At 36.8% G+C, this 24,839-nt stretch overlaps 1 protein-coding gene across 2 annotated transcripts; it reads right to left on the bottom strand.

The window, feature by feature from the left end:
• Positions 1-1,698: 1,698 nt before the first annotated feature.
• On the bottom strand, positions 1,699-24,839 carry LOC106056060 (FAST kinase domain-containing protein 1, mitochondrial-like). 2 transcript variants are annotated; one of them, XM_056008642.1, is made up of 13 exons: positions 24,817-24,839; positions 16,039-17,471; positions 15,218-15,385; positions 14,559-14,810; positions 13,739-14,014; positions 11,646-11,837; positions 10,587-10,692; positions 9,903-10,022; positions 9,546-9,662; positions 9,217-9,304; positions 5,706-5,820; positions 4,424-4,581; positions 1,699-2,722 (listed from the first exon to the last, which is right to left on the bottom strand). In XM_056008642.1, exons 2-12 carry the CDS (start codon positions 17,428-17,430, stop codon positions 4,453-4,455), a joined length of 2,955 nt encoding a protein of 984 aa, XP_055864617.1. In that variant the 5' UTR covers positions 17,431-17,471; positions 24,817-24,839; the 3' UTR covers positions 1,699-2,722; positions 4,424-4,452. The 2 variants fall into 2 exon arrangements, with proteins under 2 accessions (XP_055864617.1, XP_013068082.2); XM_013212628.2 differs by having other exon boundaries at positions 1,699-4,581.

Here is a 24,839-nt window from a genome sequence, read left to right as displayed (position 1 = left end):
ATGGCGCCAACGTAAAATGTAATTACATTATTACAACAGCACTCAACTTGCTTGTGTTATACTCTTGCTAAAAAAAAATTACGTAGAAACTTTTTTTTTTATGATTCCAAGCAGAAAATAAAAGAAGAAAAAAAGATTTTGAAAAATCAAAAGTAGACTAAGTAACTAAACATCTTCAACGTCCGACAAGCTTCATGTTCTCTGGTTTTCCTAAACCATATCTCCAAGCCAAACCCTCAAGATAAGACGACTATTTGTGCTGGATTACTTTGTACTTCTACACTAGTGCTAGGGACGCCAACAATGTTATGTTTCTAAGGGTTGAAACAGTAGTCACCTTAAATGACACAAAAAATACATTATTTCCTTGTTTTAGTAATAATAAGACCAGCAGCAATGTATGGAAGTGAGACCTGGACACTGACAAAGACATCTGAAAATTTACTTAACACTTGGGAAAGAAAAATCCTTAGGAAAATCTATGGTGCCATACAGGATGAAACAGGGTGGAGGACACGCACTAACCATGAGTTATATCAATTATATGAAGACCCACCAATAGTGAACGAAATAAAAAAGAACAGACTACGTTGGGCAGGTCACCTTGAAAGAATGTCAGACAACAGAGGGGCGAAAATCGTATACAGGCAAAAACCAAAAGGCAGGCGACTCAAAGGCAGACCCCGAATGCGATGGATAGATGACGTGGAAGCAGATCTGAAGCAGCTTGGGGTTAGGGCGTGGAGACGAAAGGCCCAGGAGAGATCTGAATGGAAGGATGTGTTAAAGCAGGCCAGAGCCCTCCATGGGCTGTAGCGCCACTGGGATGGATAGTAATAATCAGCTAAGGTAGTAAGTAATCGATTATTTGTGTAAGTTTGTCTGTACATACAAATTAGTATACGGTCGATATCATGGGCAACCGTGAAGTAACAATACCTGCCTCTGAAAAATTCTTATAGCCCGCTGCCCAGACAAGATCATTAATTAGTAGCTGTGGTAAATTACAAAGAGGCATCCCATTAAAGAAGATCTCGTTCAGAGACAACACACTTCACAAGCCTGCAACCAACATAAAAGACAAGCCCTCATCTAGAACACCCAAGGAAAGAGGAAGAGGGGATGGATCAGAATAGGAGACAAGACATGGGGACAGTTGGAGAGGATTGCACAGAACTGAGAGAGCATCTAGACAAGACAGTTGGAGAGGATTGCACAGAACTGAGGAGGCCTTTGCCCTAATGGGACCACAGGCAGAGTTGAGATGGATTCTGGTTGAAAGGATCATTGAACCAAATAGTTAAGTACTGAAACTGCCACAGCTGGTTAAACAATGTGGGATCTGTGGCTGCCTATCAATGTAATCTAGAGTTAAAAGGGAAAATTTTCCAAAGTATCTGATTCCCCACATGTCCACTAAAGAGATGGGACCATAAACCATTGAGCATGAGTCTCTAACATACTACACAGAAAAAATTTAAAAAGAGAAAACCAAAACTGATCAAATTCTGATGTAATCTTCTTTTTTATGTAGTCCTTGAAAACAAAATGAGAAAAAACATATGGACTCAGGAGATAACAAAGATGATGTTATTACAGCGCCTTGAGCCTACATTTTGTTTGTTAACAGCGCTTTATAAATAAAATTATTATTATTATTATCTAAACTTATAAAATAATAACAAAATCACTTCAAAATTATGTAATAATTACAACATGTTCAATGTATTTTTTAATGACATTATAAAACACAAATTGTAATAAAACAAAAAACATATATATATGCAATCATTGATGATGAATGCTTACTTTTCAACACAATCTCAAGATTAGTATCAAACATCAGACATATCATCATCTTTGATATTATTTTATCACACAAACTACAAATTTTAAAATATGAAAATTTACAGACTGGAAATAGCTATTTTTGAAACTCCTAAACACTTGAATTATAGTATTTATTATAATCTGAAGTGGAAATAAATCATGGTGATTAAAGCAATGGCAAAAAAACAACAATGCCCCATGTTTTAATCCTTTTATCTCAAAAGTGGGGGGCAACTTTTTGGCCCATAATAGCTTCAATGGAAAATTACATTGAGATTTGGTGACAGAAAGAAATTGGTTGTAATCATCAGATCCTAGACCAGTATTTACCAAACTTTTTCCTTAAGGAAACATGTCGCACATATTAAGTATTAAGCAGAACATTAAAATCATTTTTTTTAGAGAGGTGAATGCAAGTGGTGGCTTACTAGTTAATTATTCCAGTAGTTTGTGGAACACCTATTCAGGCCTCTGTTTACACAATTTGGAAAACACTGTCCTAGACCATGAGCATATAAACAAATCAATGTTACTTTTAAAAATTAACTATTGAATATATTTGTTGAAAGACATGGGCACCTCTAAATCAAAAACTTGGTTTACAAAACTTAAGTGTATCAAAATCTCCTTCATTGAATACCAATACAAGATAAATCACATTTCCATCCAATAATCATTGGAGATACACTCAAGAAAACAGCAAGACAGTTATGCAAAGTTCTGGTCTGTTTTACATTTTGAAATGTCCCTTCAGAATTAAAATGTATTATACTTCCTAGTCCCAAACTTCCGGAGGGTTTTAGGGGATGGCTGAAGGGACGACTCAAACCAGGGACCATCCAGATGTTAGTGCAGGCTTCTAGTTACCATTGCATGCTTTTACTTTGACGATCTATAAATTTAAACATAAAATTTGTATCTGATCATTATAGTTCTAATACAATTCTTTTATTCAAATTATTCTAATATCAAAACAATTAATTATGTTATTTCTTTCACAACATCTATTGATCATGTAGAACAGAGATTTTGATCTTTTTTTTTTTAACCACACTTTAAAAAACTGCCTGCCACACTAATAAAAAACAACAACCTACGCATTGAAGAGTAAACCAGAAACCTTTGGTGTTAAGCTTTTGTCATGAGCCACTGATTTACAGATGTATGCTTAAAAATTAATAAATGAAAACAAACATTTCACTAACTTTCTAGCATCAAGATTATAAATAATGTCAAGGTTGTAACACAAAGATTATAATGTGAAGGTACAGGAATACTTTGTTACATAATGCTATGAGACCCCAAAAGGGGTATGGGGGGGGGGCCATGAAGTCTGTCAATTTAAATTCAACAATAAAGACTCAAAACATTTCAAAATGTCTTCCCTGACATGAACTTTCTTATGTCTAAATGGTTGCATCTTTGATAGTTGTCTATTATTCTGTTGATAACTTTTGCATGACAAAAAAGGCCAGCGACAAGACGCCTAACTTAACATGAAGATGATATGATGATAATGCCCTTTAAAGAAGTATAAGCAATATACCTCCATTTACCCTCACATAATAGTACTAGCAAGTTCTGTCTCCTTTATTTGATCTGCATATTTTCTTTTTACTAGGATGAACAGTGCAATCTAGACACCAGGTGCATGTATATTTCACCTATACTTCAATATCGTCCCACCCCACCTCTTTTTACGTCACCCTTTTTATTACCTTGCCCTCATATCACTAAGAGAAAAAGTGCATTGTAGATGCCAGGAGATTGAATTTCTGAAGATCATAATACAGGAAAATGCCATGGTCAGGAGTATGCCTCAAACTAATGTGGATTTTTTTTTTCATCTCTCCTCCAGATGTTATAGTGGAGGGGTTGGGGAACATGCTGCCATCAAATACAAAATATTAAAAAATGATCTACAAAAAAAAACCTTTCCAGAAAAAAAAAAAAGACTAAGTGGACTAGTTTTACTGAACATTCACTACATGAATTTGGATTCCAAACATATTGTAAATATTGATTGGGTACTCAAAGTAAAAATGAAAAATTGTGTTATAATGTCATCTTTCTTTTTTTTTTTTTTTAACATTTATAAAACTTTGGGACTTTATTGATGGTATGAATGAAATTTTTGTGGGGGATGCTACTAATAAAGGTTTGAGAAACACTGATTTTACATATCAAAAGATTAAAGTAAACATATTTTTAAAAAGTTAGATATAACAATAGTTAAAATCTAATCATACCTAGAACCAGCTTCTTACATGACTAAAGTATCCATTTGAAAAAAAAAAAGATTACAATTTCATAAAAAATGCCTATTCTTTATATAACACGGTTCACTTGTATCAAGGAATGAACATCAAGGTAGTAATATCATAACCTAATCATTATTGAATACTTTTTAGACAAATAGCAACCATTATTGCTAAGGGTAGAACAATACTGAATTTCTCCCTTCCACCAGGAGTTTACGGTAACATCCTAATGAAAGTTCAAGTCTTATTTAAGCTCAATTGAGATGATAGCACTCTGTAAGTCAACAGGATTGAAACCACTGATCATTAGGTCAACAGTCTGAAGTACAAACCATGTCAGCCAAAAGCTACCTCAGGGTGTTCAGCTGAATTCATCCAGTTGTTTGTTCAACAGATTACATCCCACAGCAGCATTGATCTTGTTCTGGAGGTATCGGTCAAGACCGTTGTCAGTCTGATGCACCATGGAAGACAAATCAGAGTAAGGCACCTGCAGCAATGGAAATCAATATTCACTGAATATCAGAATTCATAATTTAAGTAGCAAAAGAAATACATCTCTAGCAGCAGCTACACCTATTTTATACATAGAACACATATACTATACATATTTTAAAAAGAAATCTAAAAGCCATGCTAATAAACAAAAGGAAAACAAACCTTAATTATTTCTAGACTAATCCCATAATTTAAAACATTTGTTTATGAAATCAATTCGTAATATAAGTATAGTTATAACCTTTATTTCCATAATTTGCTAAAACCTGTAATAGCTGAAAAACTAAAACACAAATGCACTTTCTAATCTATTTGAAAAAAAAAACAGCTACCTGAGTATTCAACAACTTTGTAACAGATGAAACATGCGTTTAGAATACTGATAGTGTTAGTTTGCATTCTTATACTTAGATACCAAATACTTTGAGACACAAACAGTTTAGACCCAATAACTAGCTGGTCCAATTAATCAGATTTGACTGTATAATAGGATCTCTTTCCATACTTTAGGATTCCTTCCAAATAACCAGATTCAACTGTATATATATGTATATATGTGTATAACATATATATATATATATATATATATTTAAAAGATTTTAAAAAGGTTTCTTTCTTTGTTTAGCTATTAGACATACTTTTTCAAACAATGGCGGCTAGGTGGGGTGGGGTGGGGGAGGAGAGAGGGGCGGGTTTGAATCCTGGTGAAGAATGGGATTTTTAATTTTGAGATCTTTGGGCGCCTCTAAATTCACCCCACTCTAATGAGTACCCGACATTAGTTGGGGATCAGTAAAGGCGGCTGGTCATTGTGCTGGCCACATGACACTCTTGTAAACCATAGGTCATAGAAACTGATGACCTTTACATCATCTGCCCTAAAGATGAGTGACTGCAAAATTTTATTTATCTTCAATTTGGGGCTACTGCATGTTTGTAATTAAAGCATTTAAATCTTAACATGAATTTAAGAAGGGAATATGTTTACAGTTTAACAGTAATTTGAAGAATGTGATTTTCAATAAAAAAGATTGGAACAAGAGTAAATAGCCTACCTCTGCAGTGATATACCCATAGGTTACCTGTTACTTTTACAATAAAATATTCATAGCTTACCAGTACAATGATGTATCCTAACATCTCCAAATGTCTAATCTTTGCAGTAATTTGGCCATTCAAATGATCACTGTTCATACAGTAGCGGCCCTTGCCTAGGTACAACACAGCTATTCTGTCAGACCATTAAAAGAACTTAGGTTAACGAGAAAGATTTGAGATTGAAACAAGTTTTAAAAAATCAAGATCCATTCAGTTAGTAAAGAATTTCCCTCTTAACATGGGTGGCCAGCATTCTCCTTTGACAATAGCCTGAGACTTACAGTTTTTCCAATCAAGAGATCTACAAATCAGTATATTAAGAAAACAGGGAATAGCAGGCTAGAAGACGACAGTCAAAAGGAGGACATGTGTTCTTTGTCCAGCGGGCTTTGGCCTTAAGTGTGAAAATGTCTGGCTTTCTCTGAGTTTAATTATCCAGCTATTGAATGCAGTCTTTGATATGTTATCATTTAAATTAGGGGTGCACCGGATAGTCGCTCCGGCTCCGGCTTCTGCCGAATATCTGGCATTTTTTACTATCCGGTACTATTCGGCTCCGGTCGGATATCACTACCGGATAGTAAAAAATACACCTATTTAATATGCATAAAGTGGACCTCGTTCCATTAATATTTGTTGTAGAATGTATTAATGTTTATATTAAAACAAAATAATGTGCTTAAAAATAGAGCCATTATGAATATGCACCAAACATCGTTTATTATAAAGACAAGGCGTGTTAATAACTTAATATAAATAGAAATGAAACTTTACATCATAAATGCGCTTTACATACAGATCAGCAATGGCTGACACTTTTTTCAATTTGTCTTGACCTTTGAGTAGGTTAGTTAACATGTTAAAATGCTACATTCCTTGACTACGTCATGCTGACCAGACGTCTGCCTAGCTGTGCGGGTATATTTCCAGAGGTAAAGATGAACAACTCCCACCCCTTTTATTTGTTTAGTCCATCACATTGAGTTTTTTTTATAGGCAGGTGACAACAAGTTAAATGCGATGGACGTAGGTTTCATGTCAGCGTATTGACACTCTCTAGAGGTCACACCTTTCGAGGGAACTGAGTTTGTTTATTTAGTAGTTAATCTTTATTACGGAGGCTGGACTACCATAGCCACACCTCTAAGGTAACCAGGTATAATTCCAGATGAACAACTCCCTCCCCCTTTTATTTGTTTAGTCCATCCCATTGAGTTCATTGATTGACAGGTGACCACAAGTCAGATACGATGGACGTAAGCACTATGTAGAGGTCACTCGAGGGAACTATGTTTGTTTACTTAGTAGTTAATCTTAATTGGGTGGGGGGGGGGGGGGGGACTGTACTTCAAGCCAAACATCTATACGGGTATCCGGACAAAGAGTTATTTGGAGAAAAATCTTAATCACGTGGTTGGGCTAGAGGCCACACCTTTTCAAGTGTGCCGAGTTACTTGAACATAAATCTCAATTAGTAAGCTGGACTAAAGATCACACACACACCTAAACGAATGACCTTTAGCTACACAGAATACAAACAGCGAGAATATATAGCCCAGTAAGCCAGTAACTAATTATTTAGTAGAAGACACGACCAGGGCTATCTTTCAATGCAGAGCTAAACACCCCCTACTCTTTATTTTATTTCTTTGGTTCTTGACACCCAATTTATTGATAGTCATTGACCATTTTTTAAGCCAGAATGAAAAAACGCAACGTGCTAACAAAGGATATTACACTGTCAATAAATATTACGGTTAAATAATTTTTCTAATGTGTTAACTTGAATATTATTCCTGCAAATATGTGTCTTGATTTGATAATAATATTCTTAATAATTTGTGACAGTCAATTAACTCCTTGTTATTACTATTTTTTAACTTAAGATGCGTACTTAGCCACTATGTATCAGGCTAGGACGACTTTTACACATAAATAACGGAAAACCTTACAGTAAATTTTAAAATCGCATAAAATAAATTGAATAATAGTACCACAGTTAGATCTAGCAAACAAAGAAAGTGTAAAGTGGAGCGTAAAAACAAAACAACCCTTGACCTCTAACTAGTGGACGGGTATAATTTATCTACATGCTTGACTGACCATGCCAATGTGTTATCTTTTTTGACTGACCCCCAACTCTATTGCGTGCGTATGCTCAAGGAAAAAACAATGCGTGATGGTTAACACAAACAACTATACACACTACACTAGGACTACATGTGTAGGCTCACTAGGTATATCTGACCAGGGTGTTGTTCTGAAATTCATGAACACATACATCCGACCACTATACAAGGCAGATTGCACTTTACTTATGAGATTTATATCAGTAACTAGTTAAATATATACTAACATTATTTACATTGACCTTCCTACACACATCCTTTACAGTTGGTGGCATCGTACATACACACAGACACACTCATGCTTTACAGATTTTTAGAAATACTGTTAAGTTTGAATAAATCAATCAGTAACAGAGTTTAAAACAATAACGTATATAAAAGGAAAAAAAATAAAACCAACCAATATAGGTCACGTTATTTAACAGTTTCGTAAAATGTTCAGCAACACAAGCTATTAACAAGACACGTAGGTATCCGGCTCCGGCACCGGCCCCGGCCGAATATCAAATTTTACTATCCGGTCATATCCAGCCCCGGCCGGATATCAAAAAGTACTATCCGGTGCACCCCTAATTTAAATACACCAACTCATAAATGATGTGTTTTGTCAATATTGTTATGCATACAGTACCTAAAGAAAAGGGGCATTGATGCATACGATGTTTAGTTGTTTGACCAGTGCTGCAACATATTTGCAGGATAGAGAGGATAGAAAGGTGACAAGGTTTTCGACAACCTCCTTCATGAGCATTCGTGTAACCAGAGCTCTCAAGATCTGTGAATTTTTCACTTGAAAAAAAAAACAACTTTTCTTAACTCACAGTTGCTGTGTGGTGAATAAAAAGTGAGAAATAGACTCTTTGAAAAGTATTCTTCTCAGAGTGCCATCTGAAGATGCTATTACACACAGAGGACACCAATGATGCATGAATGTTAAACAGCTGCGATAAGTCACGTTGTATTAAATATGAAACCAAATACAAGTTTTACTGCCTATGATTGACCAATATATCTCATGAAATCAATTAGAATTCTAAATTTTAAAGTCTACAGTGTTGTTTTTTTTGTATTTTTTGACCCCTTTGTAAGGCTTTGTCCTTTTTTTCTGTCCTCCTTTGAGAGTGCCGGTGTCTGGTAGTCCTAACAAATGTAGAATTTTAAAATATATCAAGCCATTCCTAAACCTCTTTGATATATTCTTGAATAATTTTAAATTTATATAGCAATTCAAGTTACATGCATCTACCCTTTTCTAAAATAATAAAAATTCTCCATCAACCAAGAACAAGGGAAAAAAAACATTTTGAAAGTCCTTTTGTAAACTGTAAATGTTACAAAGTTAATGTTCTTGCTCTAAAAACAGTTTGTCTGTAGATATCCAAGTGATACTTTAAACTGACCTGTCAATGTTTTCTCCAGCTTTGAACTTTTGCTCCCCTTCTTCTGGCGTGACAAGTATTAATTTATCTTGAACATACAGGACAGCATCTGAAGCATTCAAGAAAATGAACTTTTCAACAACTTACAAATGCAAAGTAGTTTTAAAAAAAAGTAATTAGAGAGACTTACTATTTCATACTTTGGTACTCAGCTGTTTTAAAATTGTTGAGGTTTTAAAAATTCTGCTACAATTTAAATGACGGGTAGTTCAGAAACATCTCTGTTTCATTCTGGGTTTTCATCTATTTCTAAAATGTATTCTTAGTTTTGTTCTTTTTCGAGAAATTACCTATCTTGTGTCCATAAGAGCTTTCACCAAACATCTGAACCCAACAAGTACTCCCACAGAGGCGTGCCAGGCTGTGGTACATTTTTTCAATTACTGAGGTCGCATCACTTGCTAGCTCTGACAGAAAAAAAAATTCAGAAGTATAAATTTAAAAAACTTAACTATTTTGCTTTAAAATTTTCTTAAATAAAATTTTATATTCATGAAATAGTATTAATACAATTTTTCGTATCATGAGTTTTTTTTTTAATAATTATTTTTGTGATCAACACCAAGATTTTCTACTTTGGCCAGGAAACAGATTAAATCAATTTCATGTTTTATAGTCTTTTAATATAACTTAAACTAAGTTCTTACTTGGTAATTTTGTATTGTTATTGATCCGATATATAGAAAGATGTGGACACTCTAATGCAACACTTTGGCTCAATGTAATCATTATATTTCTGATCCTTAGGGCTCCTTTCAAACTCAGATCTGACCAGGAGTCAAAGTTGGAAAAGAAAGATCAAAATAAAACATGTTTGAGATATTAAGAAAAGTTTTAATTAAAACCTAATATTTCAATGGGGCCACCTTGGTAGAGTGGTTAACTGCTTAGCTTCTGAACCTGGGGTCCTGGGTTAGAATCTGGGCTAGAGCTAGACTGGGATTTTTAAATTTCTGGATTTTTAGGGCGCCCTTTTGTCCACCCAACTTTAATGGATACCTGACTTAAGTTTGGGAAAGTAAAGGCAGTTGGTCGTTGTTCTGGCCACATGTCACCCTGCTCATTAACCATGGGCCACAGAAACAGATGACCTTTACATCATCTGCCCTGTAGATCGCAAGGTCTGAAAGGGAACTTTACTTTACTTACAACAATTCATGTTAGAAGAAACCTTCATAAAAGATGTATGAAAGCATTTTCTCAAATGGTAATGGCCAAGCCCAATGACTACTTCATTGATCTAAGGCACAGTCTATATTTTTGGAAGCATTTAAAGGAAAAAGCAAGATTCTCTTCTAAAATTATTTAACACATCAAGTTTCATGACGCACCTGCCAGTTCCTCATCTAGTTTGGATAAAAAGTCTACTGTGAATATCCTGTTCAGAAACATGTCAAAGTAGATTCCAAAAAGAGAAAGGCTATAAGCAAGTTCAACCTGGTATGAGGAAGGAAACAAATGTAAACACAAAAATATTTATCAAAGTAGATTCCAAAAAGTCGGTGAGCAAGTTTAACCTGGTATGAAAAACAAATCAATATCAAACTTGAAGTTTTTTTAAGTGCCAATATTTGTATCTGCTTCTGTTACAAATCTGAAACTCAATGGATTATAATTAGACAACTTAAATGCATAATAGTAATTTTTCTTAGTTTGTATTTCAAACATTGGACATAACGATATATATATATATATTTTTTTTTTTAAAGAAAGGTCTGTAACTTGTAAGGCAATATAAGTCCTGCTATATCAACAACATTTTTAGTTGTTAATCCTATACATTTACAGCATTCCTCACGGGGCCACACAGTATTCCTCAAGGGGCCGCACAGTATTCCTCAAGGGGCTACGCAGTATTCCTCAAGGGGCCACACAGTATTCCTCAAGGGGCCACACAGTATTCCTTAAGGGGATATGCAGTATTCCTCAAGGGGCCACACAGTATTCCTCAAGGGGCTACACAGTATTCCTCAAGAGGCTACACAGTATGCCTCAAGGGGCCACAGAGTATTCCTCAAGGGGCCCCATGGCTGATGTGATAAAGAGAAGAAAAATGGCATGCTCTTCCTGGACTACTCGGCCTTGCCTGTAACAAAAGTGTCTTAGGATATGAGCCTTTGGAAAAAAACAGGGGCAATGAATTTGCATCTGTTCGGACAGAATGATTATTCAAACAAGCCGGACGAGGGGAGCTTCCATGGGTCATGAGATTCAAGAGAACTGATCTCAACTCTTACAATTACAAATCACATATATAAAGATACAGTGACAATATTAAAGCCATAAGAAAGATAACTAATCTTTTAAGATTAAATTATCAAGAGGACTAGCATTAGAAACATAGTACATGTGTTTAAAATATACATAGTGTTAAAAATGCATCTTCTGACCTGTAAACGTTTTTCAAGCAAATCAGCTTGAATTATATCCTGACACAGATGCTGACACATGCTAATGAAGCAATTACTGTTCATGGGCATGTAGGCTGCGTAGGACGCTGCTTTAACATACTGGAACTTGGAGTAAATACCTTCATTAGGATTTGTGATGACATAAGCTAGGAGGTTTTCAAATGTATCTTCCTGTGGATACATGTTTTGAATTTATAAGTTATGAAATATAGAAGGTTTTAGTGTCTTGCTATAGCTATGTGTGAAAAGGTCTTATCAATCAGGATAGCTACAGATATATAAGATACTGTAAAATGTTTGACATGTTGTGGGTGTTCCTTCAGAGTTGAAGATAATTTACTTTCTAGTTCCAACCTGCCGCAGGGCCACGGGGGATGGTTGCGGGCAGGGTGTGACCCAGGACCATCAAGAAGTCTGAACAAAAGTCCAGCGCGTAAACCACACGACCAGGTTAAAACTCTCTATCAGGCTCTAAGCAAATGCTGCTCAACATAACACAACACAACCATCTCAAGAACTTGACAACTCTGCTCCAGATAATGTTATACTTTACAATTGGCAACACAAAACATCTAACTGTAATCGCTGTAATGAGTTTTACTAGTTTCTCTGTCTTGTTCTTGACTTGTATTGTTTCACTCTGGGACTCACTGTGCTAAACTGAATGGTTTGACTCTCCACAAAAAATATTAGTTCTTTCTACATGATCCAATTACCATATCAAAGGTGGTTTACATGTGGAGAGTTCATACTATCACCGTGTTCTGTAAGACCCTTGACACAGATGAGCACTAGCTACATGTTGACAAGGGTCACATGTATCAGCTGATTGCACACACGGTTAATCCTACCCATCACAATGAATAAAGCAGAACCAAAGAAATTATTGACTAAAACTTTGACTATGGGATGGTTAGTCTAATCTTGTAGTATGCACTCTGGACTGCTGTTCCATGGTCTTGGGTTTGAACCCTGTCCACCAGCATCCCCTGCTGCTCTTCTATGATTTTATAATCTTGAAATCTGTATAACACCAAAAACAATGTAAAACAACAAAACACTGGCAAAAGTAGTTGAGAAAAATCTGCAGAAGGATACAATCCTTCTGTCTCAAATCAGGAACTTAATCCTTTGATGATATCAAAAAGTAAAGTTCCCCATTCAGACCTTGTGGTCTATAAGGCAGATGATGTAAAGGACATCTGTTTCTGTGGCCTACGGTTAATGAGGGTGTAATGTGGCCAGCACAGCGACCAATCGCCTTTACTTTTTCCCAACTAATGTCAGGTACCCATTAGTGCTGTGTGGACTCAGAGGCGCCCAAATAATCCGAAATTAAAATTCCCAGTCTTCACAAGGATTTGAACCCCGGACCCTGGTACGAAGCCAAGCGCTTTACTGCACAGACACCACACTTCATTTTGATGGTATGCCAAACTAGATATGTTCTTATCTAATGATAGGAATAGACACACAGTCAAGTCTTGACCAAGTTCTAAAAGATGTTAATTGTTGTGCATTTGTTTCTTGTTGTGTGTTGTGAACTAATCTGTACTGGTTTGTCAAACTGGCTTGGTGTCCAGGTCAGCTTGTGTGCGTGTACTGTGTTATTATGAACTGTTTCATCATTCTTGTGTAATAAAGCCAACGATAGAGACATGTTTTCGGGGTGTTCTATAATTATATAATAAAAGAGTAGCACAATCACAAATTTTCTCCCTTGAACAAGCAACACAGACATAAAATATAAACACAGTTTTTTGTAGGCAGAGTGTGAGAGATTTAATTTATAGAGCCCTAATATATAAAATTCTATAAATGAAAAAAAAAAAAAATTAACAATCTTCCTTGTTCTCAAACAATATTAACAACAAATAAATAGATAGAAAGTTGTTTTACTTCCACTTATGTCAAATAATCAATGCTAGCTGCTACTAGTGGCTACAGAGTGTTCACCAATGCTATTAAACTGAAATTTTCAGGTGAACAAAAAAATGAGATTGACTAGAAAAAAAAATTAACCCTTTCAGTTCTATTTATGAGCTACTCATCATTTTGTTCCTTCTACAAACCTGATAGACTTGAAATTTTTCTGCTGTCAACTCCAGTATCCGCAAAGCTCTCATGCAATTGATTTCCTCCCTATCGCATGTAAACCTCGGCAGACTACACAAAAGTGGTTCCAGAAGCCCGGGTTTAGTTTCATAGAGGAGAGAGGGAGGGATGGCCTTATGGGTGATCAATGCAGGGGATAGCCGGTTGGCCTGGTTTAGGTGACTGTGGAATATCTCTGATATGGTCTTGCGTATTTGAAAGCTTTGAAACTTGACAGTCTTAGAATTATCTCTCTGAAAAGAGAAACAGATGAAGATGCTTCATTCTTACTGCGAGATAGTTACACTACTGATTAGTAGCTGCGACCGTTTTATTATTGCCATGGTCACTTCAAGAATTAAATTTTCTACTGCCTGTATTAAATGGAATGAGAATGTATTGTGGGCAGAAATTGAATTTTAAAAATGTGAATGGCTAAAATCAGTTAAAAAAATGCATCTTTTGAGTTAAATTGTGTATAAATTAGAACATCTATATAACAAATATGATAAAGAAAATCTTGCTGTTTTCTTTGTTCAATACTTTAAAAATTAATTATACTTTTTTTTAAAAGACATTTTGACTACAACCCTCCCTTCCCCCCCCCCCCCCCATTTTGCAAAATAAAATCAATCAAAACTGGTATTTTCCATGAGCATACATAACAGTACATGTATGAATTTATACCTGCGCCTTATGCAAAGAAAACTAACAAGAAATTATAAGAATCATTTTTTTTTTAAATTTCACTTTCTATGATAGCATTTAGCAGCTTCAGACAATTACAAGTATACTCACAGACATCAAAATACTTTCCACATCTCGATTGAACATAATAAGTTCATCCAGATCTAGACATCTCAACACTTTCAACACAGTTGTCAGGTACCCAGAGAACAGGGCACTGTTTAAGCTTAGTTTCTCCACTGCATCTGTTACAACATGTAGAGCTAGATGCTTTGGCCAACACCAAGTATACACATGAAACTTTGTTAGCCTTTTAACCACATTCTCTATTGTCTTATCTACTGGAAGCCCTATTTGTTGAAGCTAGAGAAAAAATAATAATTTTGAAATCGTTTTGTTATAACTTATATTGCGAATTGAATTGACAAATCTCACTGTTTCTCTAATTGTTCAGGAACAGATAATCAAAATAAAATTATAAAACAAACAAGCACAATGTAAAAAATGCTTTGAAAAAAAAATTATCTAAGGTCAAAAACAGCACACTTACAGCTATATATCTCCTTTATGTAGAAGTTATTTCCCTTATTTGTTATCAAACAAAATATTTTTTTAACAGTAATTAATTGACTTATTGATTAATTTTTTTTTCATTGCTTCATGCCTTGGATGGGTGTGTAAGAAATAAGGTGTACAAACTTTTTGGTTCCATATAAAACAAGTTACTAGATTGTTACACTATAAAAATAAAACTCATTTTTCTTACATACTTTTTGATAATATCTAAGTATAAGAAGGGCTAGTTCAGTCTCATCCTGTAAAATGAAATGGTTGAAGTCATGCTCCTCTAATTCTTGAAGAAATTTAACAAGTCTATCCTGGAAGGCTTGAGCTAAATTTAGTTTTAAAGGCCACATGTTTTTGAAGTGCTGAAGATACTAGAGAAATATAAAAAAAAAAAAGAATTATTTTATTAATATTAATGTGGAAATATAGCTTCTTTAGAAAATATTTTTTTTTTGTGCTAATATGAATTATAATATTAATGGTGACCAAAAGGAACACTAAAGACAGGTAAACAATAATGGATCCCTGGCCAACAATGGTTTTGTCTATATGGATGTGGCAAAACATGGAGGTCACAGCTGGGTTGCATGAAATCATGTATTCTTCCTAAACTGCTTGACTACCGATCAAGGGGCTCAAATTATTTATAATAATAACAATAATAAAAAAAAAAAGTAACTTCAAAATTGTAATAATCTCTGTATTAATAATAATATTTATTCATTTATAGAGCACTATTAACCAACACATTATAGGATCAAGACACTTTGAGAGTGTAAAAGATACAAAACAAATAAAAAGGTAAACTAATCTGAAAATGTTTTGAACAGGTTGTTACTTAACAAAGGGTGTCTGGTGTCTATTTGAACTCAATGGGGAGAAAATCCAAACCTTTGGAATACACCTATTGAAAAGGCCCTTGAAATATTTTATACAAGGGGAAAATGCAGCACAACTAGAAGTAACTAGTTTTTCTTTATTATTAACTGGAACAAGCAATTAAAAACGAAATATTTTCACTCACCTCTGTAAAAAGGAAATTATCTAAATTTTGAACACAGATAGCAAGTTTCTCCGCAGCTTGTTTATTATTGTTAATGATGTACTTATTGCAGGCCAAGCTTAATTTCACAACATCTTGAACTGGTAAGGAGTTCTCTGTGCACAGCTCATTGGCACAAGATGCAGACATTTTTTTCAGCTGCTGGCATTGCCATGGAGCTCCATTTAAAAACAAGGCAACATCAAGTGTTAAACCTGATGTCCCAATGTCAATTTTTTTAAAAGACTCAGGTGGAAAACTTAACAGTGCATTGATTATTATTTCCAAGCATTCATTTTCAGATATGTGTGCAAAGTATATTAATTTTATCAAGTTCTCAAGAGACATCTGAGATGGATTTTGCTTAAGAATTGACACCATTTTTTTGGCACAAGCAATATACAACTCAGAGCTGACGACTTTTCTTACATTTGAAAATATAACACAAATGTCATTTAAATCAACATGTCTGTCATCTTCAAAAATGATCTGTTTTGCTTTTTCCACCACTTTACTCATTGCAGAATAGTCGAAGGAATCAGTAAGACTTGAAGAAAAAAATGCAAGCTGCGGAAGACTCATTTCATGAATATTGTCAATACATTTTAATTTAAGCTCCTGAAAAATAGAATCCTTAGTTGTCAATTCAAACCACTGTAAGGCATTTAGAATTAAAACACTTTCCTGTAATGTTAATAAATGAATTTGGCTTTCAGAAAACTGTAACAGTTCTTGAAAATCTGGGTGAAAGACAAATTCTTCCACCATCTTCTGGCTTAATAAATTTAAGCGTATTTGTTTTTTCTGAATACCTTCATCTTTAACAGTGAAATTTGGAACCATTCCACAGTACACTAAAGTTCTGTATTTGACTAATATAGGCACAAGATGATGAGATCGCAACTTCCCAGCATTCAAAAAAGACTTTGTCAGAGCAAGTATTTCTTCTGGTTTCCTAGCATTGTCAATACTGTCAAGAAATCCATTTTCTGTACTCTCTAAAATACTATTACAATTGTTCTGTTCCAATGTTATCTCATTAGGAACTTTAGAAGTGGAAAAACATTTTGGAATATCAAATCTTAGCCACTGAGGGCAATGTAATTTTAATCTGGTAAAGCTGGAAAAACAATGCTTAATTTCAAAATATTTATTTTTACACCTATAGAAGTGAGTTTTCTGGATGCATTGATTCAAGTTTTGGTTATGAATTGAAGCTCTTGTAGATAATTCTAAATTGTTTTTCAAATGTATGGAAAAGGTATGTTTAAATGCTATACTATGAAATATAGAAAGCAGTCTGGCTTCAAAGTTATTTTTTTTGTAAGCTCTACAGGATGCTTTAACACAAACTTTAGCTTCTTGCAAGATCATTTTTCAGGGAACTTCACATCAGGATTTGTACTTCCTCAATACTGAAAAAAAAAAAAAAGAAAAAAAAACACAACATAGCAACATATTTTAAAATGTTTTACTGTAGTGAAATAAAATCATATTTAAGTTTATTTTGATAATGAATGTACCACTAGTAAGATTTTTCTAGAACTTGAGAGTACAGAAACAGAATCTTCAGTTTGGTGTTAGAATGTGAGTTAAAGTGGGATTCAGAGATAAAAGATTTCATGCTCCCCAGCTGAAAGGTGGGTAATCTGGATAGATGGCTTCCTGGTTGTGTGGTATGCACTCTGGACTGTTGTCTTCTATATGGTTCTGGATTCAAACCCTGCCGCCACCATTCCTCGTCATCATGCGAGAGGTTTGGGCTAAAATCTAACTATCTTCAATTCTGAAGGAACATCAGAAACATACAAAAAACAAACAAGTCAAACAAACACATCTTGTGCCATTTAATTGTCCACAGTGCTCCAATAAATCTGTGAATGTAATATTTGTTTGGAAAATTAAGGCAAATAAAAGAAGTGGTTGGTTATAGTATTGACCACTTAGAAGCAGGTGAATGAATCTACATCATGTCACATCAATGCTTTTTTAACAACAAAACAGTGCAAATGGTCACAGCAGGTTAAGATAAGACTATATGAGACTTATCATGGTCATTTATATATATCTATAATTATATAAGCAAAGGCCCTCATTCACTAACCCACCTATCACTAATTTTCCCATTTGCCATGGATGAAAAAAGTAAAAAAATTTAACCAGTTATTACTTGTCATAGGTCTAGAACAACTTAGCTGTTTTTACGATCAAGGCCCCAGCAGTTGAATATAACAAAAGTAATTTTTTATTCGCAATTTCAACCCAATATGTTTTTTTAAAGCCAACATGTAGAAAAGTGTATGATTACACTTCCTTTCTTTTAAGCACTATTTAAACTCTTTTTGTCTGTAAACTTCAATAATGCTCCTTGGCCTGAAACTTGCTTTTGTAGATAAATGCAATGAAACAATCAATTAGATATTTACATTTTTTTAGAGGACACAATACCAAAATGAATGTAGTATGGGGGACATTTGTTCTTTTTGTATTTTTACCCTCAAGGTCTTAAACCGATGGTCCGAAGAAATGTTAGCGACTAATGCTGAGCATTGCTTGCCTTCTGATTAAAGAATGCATTGTAATATTAGAAGATAGCATACAATTTATAATAATTCACCTAATGAAATCTAGTCAATAGAGACACTGACACTAGACAGTCTAGATTCTTGAGACTTAAGTATATATATAGATCCATAATTCTATTTTAAAATAAATTCTAAGTTATATTTTTCTCTTCTCCATCAAATGCCAATGAATTCTGAATGATAAAGAGTCAATAGACTGAATAGTAAATAGAGTTCTACTAGTTTAAGTAGTTAGATTTAGATCTAGACTCTGACTATAGTATGAATACAAATGTTCAATATGAATAATCTAGACTACTGACTAGATCTAGATAGTAGATCTGATCTTGATCTAGTGACTAGTCTTGTTACTTGTGCATGGCTCCTTTTGTCTCGATAGGCAATGGATGCACCCAGATGAGTCACTGGTTTTGGTTTAGTCTTGAGACGGGGCAGAATCTTGTGTGGCTAATCAAGCCAATTCTAGAGCGGCAGACTTTGCCACAATTCATTCATGTGTATGCATCTGATTCAGGGCTAGCGGACAGGGTAGCTTTCTTTTTTTCCTTCTTGATTAAGGCCGCTTCAATTCTTTTGTTCTCAGCAAGGGTTGTCCCAGCACGCACAGTCTGTCTCCATGCACTCCAGTCTTTGGCTATGTTTTCCCACATACCTTAGATCTGACTCCTTCCATAAGCTCAGCATAAAAGATATCTTTCGGGATTCTACCATCTGGCATGCGGGTGACATGTACAATCCAGCGTAGTCTTCTTTGTGTCCGGAGAGCATACATGCTGTTCATATTGGCCAATCTCAAAACTTCCAGATTGGAGACATGGTCCCTCCAAGAGATGCCAATTATGTGTCTCAGGCAGCGCAAGTGGAAACTATTCAATCTGTGCTCTTGGTACATGTATGTTGACCAGCTTTCACTGCCGTAAAGGAGAGTGCTCACAACACAGGCGTTGTAGACTAGGATTTTGGTCGCTTCGGTCAATTTAGCATTTTCCCAGACGTGCTTGGAGAGTTTTGCCAATGCTGTGGTAGCTTTTCCTATTCTTTTTGTCAGCTCGATGTCTCAATCTAGGTTACTGACAATTGTTGAGTCCAAGTAGGTAAATTCCTGCACCACTGAAAGGGTGTGGTTCCCAATATGTAATACAGGTATTTCTGTGACGCCTTGTGCCAGGATTTCGGTCTTGTAGAATCTAGCAAAATCTAGTCAGACTAGTATACAACTGTGACTGTCTACACTGTACTATATTAACTAGATCTATATCTATCTATATAGTATACTGTATATATTATTATATCTGTGGCATTTTACGTCTCGTGAGACGATCTTTTCCCTTTGCAACTTCTTGTGTGACTAAAGAGGCCAATCCTTGATACACAGCTGCGATCACAGGTTGGGCATATAAAATCACCAGGCGCCATTGCATTTTCACCCTTCTTTCTGCTTCTGTTGTGTATGACATCTGCAATCTGTGACCCTTCCTTTATGCTCTCTCTCCATGTGGATCTGTCCAGTGCCACCTCTTCCCAGTTGCCAGTGTCGATTTTGAAGAGCTTCATGTCGCGTTTGCATACATCCGTATAACGTAAAAGTGGGCGACCAGCGGCTCTCCTGCCTTCAATTAGATCGCCATACAGGATGTCCTGTGGAAGTCGACCTACTGGCATTCTACGAACGTGGCCAAGCCAGCCAAGGCGTCTGCTGCTGATAACAGAGCGGATGTCCTGGCATCCTGCTCTATGTAGCACTTCCTCATTTGTTATCTTATCTTGCCACCTTATTTTAAAGATCGCCTTAGGCATCGGAGGTGGAAGACATTCAGCTTTTTTTCCTGCCATGAGTAGGTTGACCATGTTTCACTTCCGTACAGCAAGGTGCTCAACACACAGGTCCGGTAGACTAGGGCTTTAGTACTGCTAGTCAGCAATATGTTGTCCCAGACTCTTTTCTGCAACCGTGACATGGTGGCCATTGCCTTGGCTATCCTGTTGTTTATGTCTTTATCCAGTAGAGTGTTGTTGGATATGATGGAGCCAAGGTAACAAAAGTGATCAACAATTTCTAGTGGTTGGCCATTAATGCTTACTTGAGGTGCAGTGTTTGTGTTTTGGACAAGTATCTTAGTCTTGCTTTGACTGATGTTTAAGCCGAACTTCTGGCAAGCAGCAGATAGTTTGTCAACCATGGACTGTAGCTGAATATCAGAATCAGCCACAATAGCTGCATCATCAGCATACAGGAGTTCCCTGACGAGTAGCTTCCTAACCTTGGTTTTTGCCCGCAGCCTTGATACATTAAATAGTTTTCCAGAGGATCTTGTATGGAGAAACACACCTTCGTTTATGTCGCTGTACGCATAATGCAGTAGACAGGAGAAGAATATGCCAAACAGAGTAGGTGCGAGCACACATCCCTGCTTGACACCACTGCAAACCTCAAAAGGTGCTGATTGGGCTCCATTGAATTTGACAGTACATTTAGTTTCCTCGTGAAAACATTCAATTAACTTCAGTAGTTTGGGAGGGCAACCTATTTTCCTCAGGAGTTTGAAAAGGCCACTTCTGCTGACCATGTCAAAAGCTTTAGTCAGATCGACAAAAACAATGTAAAGGGGTCTGTCTCTCTCTCTGAATTTCTCCTGCAGTAGTCGTAGAGAAGATATCATGTCTATAGTGGACCTACCACTCCTGAATCCACACTGAGACTCTGGGTAGACTCTAGAAGCTATCACTTGCAGCCTGGATAGTGCCACTCTAGCAAAGATCTTGCCCACTATACTGAGGAGAGAGATACCCCTATAGTTGTTGCAATCACTCCGATCCCCTTTGTTCTTGTATATTGTGACTATAGTTGCGTCACGCATGTCCTGTGGGACATGACCTGTTTCCCAACAGCGGCAGAGGAGAATATAGAGTTCAGGGAGCAGGAGTGATTCGTTGACTTTCACTACTTCCACTGGGATACCATCACTCCCAGGAGATTTTCTATTTTTTAAGCAGTTAATGGCTTTTTTGAGGTCACTAAGGCTCGGAAGCTCATCTAGGCATTCCAGTACTGGAAGATCTGGTAGAGAAGCCAGGGCGACATCGTCTACTGTATTCTGTGTGGCATAGACTTCGAGGTAGTGTTCTGTCCATCGTTCTAGCTGCTTGGTTTGATCTGTAATTTTTTCTCCTGATTTGGATAGAAGGGGGGCAGGCTTAGACACTGCTGGACCCAGGGCCGCTTTAATGATATCAAATAGAGCTTTGCTATTTCCTGAGTGGAGACTGTCTTGGATTCTGTTGCAGGTATCCCTCCAGAAGTTGTTAGCACATTTTCTAGCCATTTGTTTTGCCTCTTTATTAGCACTTTTGAAGGCCTCCAGAGATTTTGGATTAGGCTTTGTCTTGTGAGCGAGGTGTGCAGATCGTTTTTTCTCGATGCAAGGTTCCATATGTGCTAGATTCGCCTCAAACCAGTCTACACTTTTGTGTTTTTGAGGCCCAAAGGCGGTGATTGCCGAACTGTAGATTACGTCTCTTAATTTCTCCCATCTGATCGAGATGTCTTCTTCATCACTTAACGAGGGGATTGAACTGTTCAGGAGCTCGCCAAAGAGTGCACACTTCTCTGGGTCACCTACATGGTTGACGTTAATTCGCCTAGTTCTGGGTTGAGTGGAAGTGTAAGCCTTCTTGAGAAGTAGTTTGATTTTGCTTAGCACTAGTGAATGGTCTGAGTTGCAGTCCGCACTATGGTATGAACGGGTGTGGATGACACTTTTCAGATCCATCCTTCGGGTGATGCAGAGGTCAAGCTGGTGCCACCTTTTTGAGCGTGGGTGCTGCCAAGAGACTTTATGGCGTTCCTTGCCAGAGAAGAATGTATTTGTTACACACAGTTCATGAGAGCTACAGAACTCAAGTAGCCTTTGGCCATTGTCATTTATTTTGCCAACACCATGAGGTCCCAAGCATTTTGGCCATGCATCATTTCCATCACCAACACGGGCATTAAAGTCTCCATTTATATAGAGGTGCTCGGACTTTGGAATACTTTTAATTACGTCCTCTAGAGCTTGAAAGAATCTGTCTTTGTCCTCTTCTGGTGCAGCAAGGGTTGGTGAGTAAGCACAGATTATATTAACTTTGCCTTGCGGTGATGCAAATTTCATGTGTGCTACTCTTTCATTGCCAATGGGAAACATTGCAATGCAGGGGACGAGACTGTTTCTTATTGCAAAGCTGACGCCATGTATTCTAGGGCTTTGTTCTGGTTTTCCTTGCCAGTAGAAAGTATAGTTGCTTTCTGTAAGAGATCCACTGTCTGCCAGTCTGGTTTCTTGCAGGCAGGCCACATCAATGTTTAGTCTGCTGAGTTCTCTGTCGATGATAGCTGTTTGTCGCATGTCGGTGACGAGTTCAGGGTCAGTATTGAAGCCAGGACACATTGTCCGTATGTTCCAGCTTGCTAAACGCATTAATGTTGAGGGTTTTCTTTTCATTTTATTTGCAGGTGCGGGTGAGCAGCTTGCTTTTTGATTTTGTCTTAGCACCAAGCACCCAGTGGTGCGGCAAGCTGTGGCGGGATAGCACTTTATTGTCCGAGGGCTGCTCGGCTTAAGGCAGGCAGTAGCTATCCAGTGAGGCTAAAAAGCCCCTCCTACCGTCAAGAGTGGTCCCTGGCGTTCCAGCTTACGCCAATCGGCTAGGAACTTATCACCGGTAACTACCACTCTCCGTGTTTTTTCAAAGACATTACTGTCAGAGATGGAGTGACCTCTCCATTGCTGGGGGAAAGCCTGGGCGGTAAATTTGCGAGTGCTGGGCTGCCCACACGTCAGCACCCGCCTCTCTTCCATACTGACCGGGTCCAAAGGGATGGCGAGCCATCACAATTTGGGGACAGGTGGCTGCAGGAGTTTGCCAGAGAGCAGTAGTCTTACTACTGTCCCCCCGCCTACGGGGCTCCAGGACCGGATTTTCTGTTAGGGTTTACTCCCTTAGCCTTAGACCTTACAGGGACACACACACAAGGCAGTGCGGCTATTGACCTATAGCTAGGGGTTTGGTTTGTGGGCAACAGGGCGTGTCCGCACGCCGACGGGCCATGCCTGCCTCACATCTTGGGGCCAAACCTCCTCCGAGACCCTTGCAGTTTAGCCTGAGGCTTCGCAGCCTCAGTTTCCATCTGCCACCACGAGGAGGTACTGCATAGGACTTGCTGTGGAGAGGCTATGTACTGGCAAGAGAGACTTACAAAGTTGCTCCCCTTTCACAAATGCTAGCCAGCGGTGGCAACAAGTTAAGCTACCACACTAGACGCTTCACACAGCCATTGGACATTATGGCCCGTCGGCGTGCGGACACGCCCTGTTGCCCACAAACCAAACCCCTAGCTATAGGTCAATATTATTATATACAATAATATATATTGTATATATATATATATATATATATATATTTATATTATTATATACAATATAAATATACTTTTATATAGATCTAGGAATCTAGGTACTCATACTAGATCTACATGTTTGTTTGTTTTGTAAACTGTTTTACATGTTTCAGATGTTCCTTCAGAGTTGAAGATAATTACTTCCTAGTCCAAACCTTCCACAGGATGACAGGGGATGGGAGCGGGCCGGGTTTGAACCCTGGACCATCGATAGATCTGAATGACAGTCCAGCGCACAAACGGCACAACCAGGCAGCCATAGGCATAGGCATAGTAGATCTATAATAATCTATATAATATATATACTATACAAATATATATATATATATAATGATAGATCTAGACTACATAAATATAATATATATATTAATTATATAGATCTGTAAGTGTAAGTGTAACTCCACCATCAGGCATCATTGTAAGTCAGTAAGTTGAGTAAGAGTAAGTGACTTTGTCAAGTTTTTGTCTTTGAGTTTGATAAGTCAAGTAAGTTCAAAATAAAAATCATGCTTTCAGAATTTAGGATCTAGTCTAGATCTATATATCTTCACAGTATTCAGTAGTCAGTCATAGTCATTAAGTCAGTAGATCTATCAAATCTATCTGTGTAGTGTGTATTTCCACCTGGGTACCTCCACCTGTATTTCATATTCATAGATCTATATGCATTGAGCTATTATTATTATATAGAATCTAGATCTACTTATTATAGCCTATTATTAAAAGTATTATACTTACACTAACTAGATCTAGTAACTTAT

Source organism: Biomphalaria glabrata, chromosome 13 (assembly GCF_947242115.1).
Source record: "Biomphalaria glabrata chromosome 13, xgBioGlab47.1, whole genome shotgun sequence".
NCBI classification, from domain to species: domain Eukaryota; kingdom Metazoa; phylum Mollusca; class Gastropoda; family Planorbidae; genus Biomphalaria; species Biomphalaria glabrata.
This window is presented reverse-complemented; position numbering and strand designations above follow the sequence as displayed.